Genomic DNA, 6,800 nt, shown 5'->3' with positions numbered 1-6,800 from the left:
CCAAACATCATTTTTCTTTGTATAGTGTTACTCCTATACCTACCTCTGTCCCGTTTCAAGTTTATTCGTGTGTATATGTGTCTGTTTGTAGCTTTGTCTTTCTAGTGGGCTTCCAGATTTTTTTCCCGTGTTTTCAATTGATGCTTTTCTTCTGAGGGGCCCACATCCTACAAGCTTTCTCTTGTTGAGTGCCAGGGTCCCTCCATTTTTCGAATTCTGCGTATTAATTTACTTCCCTCTGCTCACTTCAGTTTTAGGACAATGTACATATGATTATCGCAAGGTTCTACAATTATTGTACACTCCTTTTCTCTCACATAATTTTACGCACCTTATTTTCTGTTACCAAAAGTTGATGTCTATATGTGTTTGTCGATAAAAATGAAAACAAAAATTGAGATTGAAATTGAACATTGAATCATATTATGTTGAAGGGATAGTACAGTTTCGGTTGAGATAGGGGTTTTGGTTTCCACCTTTTTGTTGTTTTGGGTTTTTTATGATGATGATGATTTTTTTTTTCCTTTAGATGAAGAGAAACCTCTTATGAAATATAAAAGAGCATAAGAGGAATTGAAAGTTCATTTGATGAAAATCGGTTTTGAAATAGCTGAGACATCCAAAGCAAAAGCGACCCACCTTTTATTAGAGTCGCTTTGGGTATTTGTGTGTGTGTGTGTGTGTGTGTGTGTGTGTCACAGCCATTTCAGAACCGATTTTTATCAAATAGACTTTGAATTGCTGTTAAAATTGTATGCTCTTTAACATTTCATAACATGGATTAAATCTAGTATCTTGCAAAAAGTTCAAAGCTGAATCCTCACCTCAACCAGTGAAACCATCCAGTTTTCATGGTCGAACATGGCGTACGAATAGTCGATGGATTCACCGATCACCCATAGTAAAGTACACTGACCTCGAACGCGAATTATAGCATGCACAGAGGCAATATGGCGTCGCTTAGCAGAGCGGTGTGGAGACTTTCTCGCAAAACGACGTCGAGTCTGTCCAGAACTTCACCTCTTGTTAGACACAATCTAAGGTCAATTCCATGTCTACTTTATAGCTCTACGACCAAGAAAGTTTCCCAATCAGAATTTGTGATTGGAAAACAAACTGAAGTTGATCCTGCTCGGGTAGAAGAGATCATCAAGGAAGGTTCTCGTGTGCCATCGGATACGGACGCAACTGATTCAGTAAGTTTATCGTAGTCCCACCTGAATGTGTTCGAGTAAGTGCTATAGTAACTGCGACCAGCCCCAACACGCAGTGTTGGGGCTGCGCATTGTAGCAGACATGATCATGACAGGCGAAGTATAGCGCCTAAAAATCAATATGAAATCGCAAAAATTCTGCAATATGAAGACTTACAGGTGAAGATGTAATGTTGAAGACTGAATGCGTTCAACTTTTGGTTCTGGCAATAGTCCCTTTCTGCTCGGTTTGATGAGTTAAATGCGACTCGGTCGAGAAGAACTCGGGAGAACTACATCTTATACAGTCAATGGATTTGAGATTTGTGCGCATGCGCTGGCCGTCAAGTCGTGTAGCTTTGTGGCAAGGCCTTATCATACTGTTGGCAAACCCTCTCGCTGTATATTGCGTTGCTTTCTGGGTGGGTGCGCGCGCGCAGGCCTTGTCAGAAGGCTAAACGCATTTCGACTCCGCCAGCACATGAATATTTACGTGCGCAGTGTACTGCATACTGATTTCGAAAATGGTGAATGGGATGGGGAGCTAGGACTACGGACCCGTATATGGCCGTGAAAAAAACGTTTTTTCAAGATCATTGGACCAGTGTGAACAAGAACAAGGTGAACGAAGGGTATTAATTAGATAAGAATCTTATGTATACTATAAAAGTACGTTTTTTCCTCGTGATATTCGAAACTTACGGAGGTGCGAAAATCTGTGACAGACTGTGTATGTTTTTCAAGCTTACCGATATAGCACTCTATTGACTCAGGACGCTCCCACAGTGTGTAACTGTCTACGGAGCGTCCCGGGGTTAGTGCTATAGATCTAACTATCTACATATTATATCGTGATATTAGAATAAGTCTAGTCTCCCGCTTATAACTCTCAAGAATGAGGCACAACTGCCCAGAATGATGGATGGGTTGGGGATGTTAGTTAAATGATTAAATGATGAGGATGGAATTCAAATTGACAAATTTGTAAGAACCACTCCATTCCACTTGTAATTTACATAGCCTAGGGTATTTAACATCCCCAGTATTCGGTCACTTCATGAATTGGGTTAACTAACAAATTAAAAAGTTAGTAAGTAAAAAGAAGCTTTTTTGCGATATTTTTTCAAACTAACGTTAAAATAATAGATACAATAGGGGCTACATCATATCTACAGCAATGTATGTGAAAGATATCAAATTTCTTTGATCTCAATTTTCATTTTGTTAAATATCACACAGAATTTCACAAAATCCCAAAATGCAAAATATATCACCTTGAAAATTCCCCAGAATATATGGTCACTGTGACCAGTAGTCTATTCGGTCACGCGATATGCACGTTCAAAGTCAATACGTGTTCAAGGCAGCCGAAAAATGCGCGCGTGCGCTACCTTGTTGGCGCAAAATTGCATCGGGGACGTTGCGGCGCCCGTTGGTGACCAAATAAATACTGGGGAAACGGCACTTGCATTTAACCTTTGTACACTGAGACACTGTATCGACACGTACGGAAATTTTGTTTTTCTTTTGCGTTTTTGAGGATACCATCACACTCCAAGCTTGCGATTAGCAAAAAATACTGCGAGAGAACGGCCTCTTTCTCGATTTTTAACGCTTTTTCGGCGACCCGTACTCTTAGAACTGGGCCTTATCCGCGCGCGCTTTTGGAAAGTAGCGCCGATTTTGCACTTTTGATGGTAAAATTTTGGATTTTGGATGGATTTTTGGAGGGGCCTAAGGAAGTTTCCTGTTGTGAATGAGTGTGCAAGTATGTGAATTGATGTGATTTGCGTGTGATTTGCTGGTGACTAGTGATACGTGACCGAATACTGGTGCTCTTACCCTAAAGTAAAAACTAAAATTTAATGAAGCAGGGACCCACGGTGTTTTGTCAGTCCAATGTCAGCCAAGGGCCAACAGTGTCAGTTATCTTCTTTGATCTTCTCACTTTTTGGCTTGAAACCCCATGATGCCATGCCTAGGGCGCTGTTACCAACAGAACGTGTGCATGCTGGGGTCGCTGGTGCGGTTAGATTTCCTCTAGCACATGGAGAACTGCCAAACAATGTATGGAGCCTGGAGGGTTGTGAATTGTGATGAAGTCCGTATATTGGTTAACACTGGTTAATATTAAACACTGGCACAGGCTTACAACGATGATCGCATACAGTACTGTAATTGTAATCCTAATAAGTAATATAGGCTCTAGAATGTTTGGCATGTAGAAAAGTATTGGTACTGAAGTCTGAATCATGATGGGATATTCAGACTGCAATTAGCTGAAAGCTTTCAAGAGAGACTATGAAACAGAGAGGTTTCTCCAGTCTGAGAGGGAGACACAAGAGATAAAAAAAAAACAAACAAACAGCAGAATCCAAGCCAAGTAGACTGAGCCTGGTAAAAGTAAAACATTCAGCTGTTGTTGTAGTTGTAGTAAGATCATGTGTCAGGGGTTTGTAGAATGAATATACACCCAACAAGTGGATCACTGTTTCAGCAGTAAATTTGACAACCACAAGGGTACTAAACCTGAAAATGTTCTGCCTCTTTTATCACCTGTGTGTGGTGTGCAGGCAAGAGTTTGGTAAGGTACACACGCCACTGATCACTAAGCTGTAAAAGTGACAATTTTCATGCATTTCATGCTACCAGTGCCAAATGCTAGCATGAAAATAAAAGAAGATTAATATTTTTTGCACACCATGTGTTCCAGCAGTTAGTCCTGCTTCTTTGAAATTAAGAATGATCATGTGAAATTCAACCTACCCAGCCAAGTGTGAAAAATTACTTGTGTGAAAATATCCACTTTGACAGCATAGAAATGTCCACTTGTGGTACCACAAAGTCTAGGATCCAAAGAGTCCACTCCAGCTCCAGTCTAGTCAAAACAGTTCAACTCTGCAGCACTGGTGTATGTACTGGTGCCACATGCCAACCATGGCCAGAGTTCTGCAAGTGTTAATGACCTTTACAGGGTGCTACACGAGCACTTGCCCTATTGCCCAGGGCAAGTAAAATTGAAAGTCGGGCAAGTGTTTTGGAACAATGAGAAAAAATGCTTGCCCGAATTGGGCAAGCAAAACATTTTGAAGTCACCTTTCCTTCCCAACACTTACATGAAGTAGTCCCAATTGATGCAATCCAACATCAACACTCTATCGAACCAAGTTTGTTACGCCGCACATGTGCTGTTTATTCAGATGATTGTATTCTATCAAGCCCTTGACCTTACAAGCGATTTCTCTATCATTTTCTTATGTCTTTGGACTTTCTCTTCGGGCAAGTAAAATTCATCTTTGGGCAAGTGTTCTGCAACAATTTGAAAATCTGCTTGCCCAGCCGGGCAAGTGGTAAAAAAAAACGTTATGTAGCACACTGCCTTTAGAAAGTGCATTTCACTTGTGATGTGGGATGGGGTGTCATTTATTGTTATTCTCTACCCAGCATGGCAAGACTGCAAGAGTATATTTAATCTATCATTCTAATATAAATGTTTGTGGAGTACATGTTGATCTTTTGCTACCTCTTTCTCTTCTTTTCCACTATGTTCCTATACTTGTACAACATGTGCATCTGCATGTGTGCACCTGTGTTACTGCTAGTGTTAGTGATAAATTTTCAGTTGTACTTGTGCATGTGTACAATTGGTACATGTTACATTTTTACAGGTAGATTGTTGTGTGCAAGCATACGCATACCGTACAATTTCCTTGACCTCGTTTTCCTCTCAGCTCTTGTTCTTGTGCTTGTAAATTTACAATGATTCTGCTTGTTCCTTTTTTTTTCTCTTTATTATTTATCCTGTGTATGCTGTAGTTTTACTGCTCTGCCATTTCTACTCAATATCCAGTGTGTACTTTATATTGCCATCTGATGAACTTGAGGAAAAAAAAGAAAAAGAAGATCATCTACATATAAGATATCAAAACACTCATTCCAGTTTGTATTGCTTCAAAATTGCAAAGGTAAATGATACTTGGTAGTGTAATTATCAGAGATGCTTTTGTTTTATGTATTTATTTTTATTTCCAGGGATATGTCACTCATGGCTTTCACCCAGATCCTTACTGGGACACTTGGACGTATCGGATTGTCTTCTTCACAACAATATCGGTGGCGTTGGTCTTCGGTCCATTTTTACTTCACTATGCCCCTGATGCGTAAGTACCAGTGCAAGCTGAGATACCTGATGGCTTTTTCAAAAATATGTACAGTTTGACATGCTAGATAGCCTAAGATGTTGGTGTTAGACCTAGATGGTGGCCAAAAAAGAAAAGGGATAAATAGATAAATTGATAAAGATAATCAACCTCTTATCTTGTTCATGAAACTCAGAAAACGTACAAAATCTATGCTGCCAACGGTGACTGTAGCATTCAATGCCTGAAGGGGAATACTAACCGCAACATATACAGGTAGTCTGAGTGGTAATTTTCTTGAAGAGACCAAGATTGTGATGTAAAATCTTCAGTTTTGCCCTGCTTTCAACGCTTACTGTTTGGTAGCTGCAATAAGAAGTGTGAGATGATGTAATTAAAGCCCCCAGCTCACATTTGCAGATGAAAAAAAAAAACAACAACAACAACAACAAACACAGCTTTAAGGCCGTGTCACACCATTCCGGGCAAGCTACGCGGGCTTGTGGCGAGGAGGTAGTTTCCAGCACGTAGAAGATTGTCAGCGGGCGAACAAGAATGTTTGCAATTTTCATTCATGCCTTGTCATACCGTACGGGGGAACTTCTGCGGCTTGACTTGCGGGGGAAACAAATTTACTCCCCAGAGCTCTCCGCAGTTGGTCCGCACCTGACAGTATCTAGCGCATAGTTGCCCGGAGGTGCTCACGCAAGTCCGATTTAACCGCAGCCAAGTTTTGAGCATGACCAAAACTTTTTCTGGGTGAGTCGCGGGAATGCCCGTAGAGGTCCACGCAGAACGCCAGTAGGAGACCCTTAGCGGCAGTACTTCCCAGGCAATTCCCACGCAGGTACTTTGCAGTCCCGTATGCAGCCAAGATAATGAAATTCTGTGAGATTTCAGCCATTCCATTAGAGGAATTCCTTCACTGAGTTGTCAGCCCCCACGCGACTGGTACAAAGGTCACACAGTATACTCACAAGTATAACGCGTCCAGCAAGTAAGACACATGCGCTGACTCACACAAATCCTTTTCCGCCCTCAGGAATGTCCGGTATGCTAGAAAATCCCTACACGTAACAAGCCCGAGTAGCTTGCCCGGAAAGGTGTGACAGGGCCTAAACACGGTTGCGGGTAAAAAAATATGCGTGCGCACCTCCGGGCGACTACTTTTGAGATACATGCTGGGTACTGTCATGTGCGGATCATCTACGGGGACCTCCGGGTAGTCAAAATTGTTCTTTGAAAGTCGCACGCAAGGCTGGTGTGACACGGCCTTTAGTGCTTTAAAATAGTTCTAAAATGTGAGTTGGGATGAAAATAACCAACATGAAAATGTTAATCAGATACATTCAGTACTGTTCAATGAAAAAAAATGAACAATAGTTTTATTAAACCATTTGTAGAATAGACCTCCGTGATGGTTTATTGAGAAAATTAGAGATATCTCCTTATATTTGCTGCTTTATTG

General features: G+C 41.1%; 1 protein-coding gene across 1 annotated transcript in view; it reads left to right on the top strand.

The window, feature by feature from the left end:
- The first annotated feature begins 950 nt into the window (after positions 1 to 950).
- LOC139717294 (NADH dehydrogenase [ubiquinone] 1 beta subcomplex subunit 11, mitochondrial-like) overlaps positions 951 to 6,800 on the top strand; it is a 6,673-nt gene continuing 823 nt past the window's right edge. The window contains exons 1-2 of the mRNA XM_071628786.1: positions 951 to 1,196; positions 5,226 to 5,353. Of these exons, the coding sequence (XP_071484887.1) occupies positions 951 to 1,196; positions 5,226 to 5,353 (374 nt within the window). The remainder of the gene's footprint in view (positions 1,197 to 5,225; positions 5,354 to 6,800) is intronic.

The sequence above is a fragment of the Diadema antillarum genome, unplaced genomic scaffold (assembly GCF_040938485.1).
Source record: "Diadema antillarum isolate AM-2024a unplaced genomic scaffold, OU_Dant_1.0 scf00000074, whole genome shotgun sequence".
Classification (NCBI taxonomy): domain Eukaryota; kingdom Metazoa; phylum Echinodermata; class Echinoidea; order Diadematoida; family Diadematidae; genus Diadema; species Diadema antillarum.
Note: the sequence above shows the minus strand (reverse complement) of the source record. Positions and strands in the feature narration are given on the sequence as shown.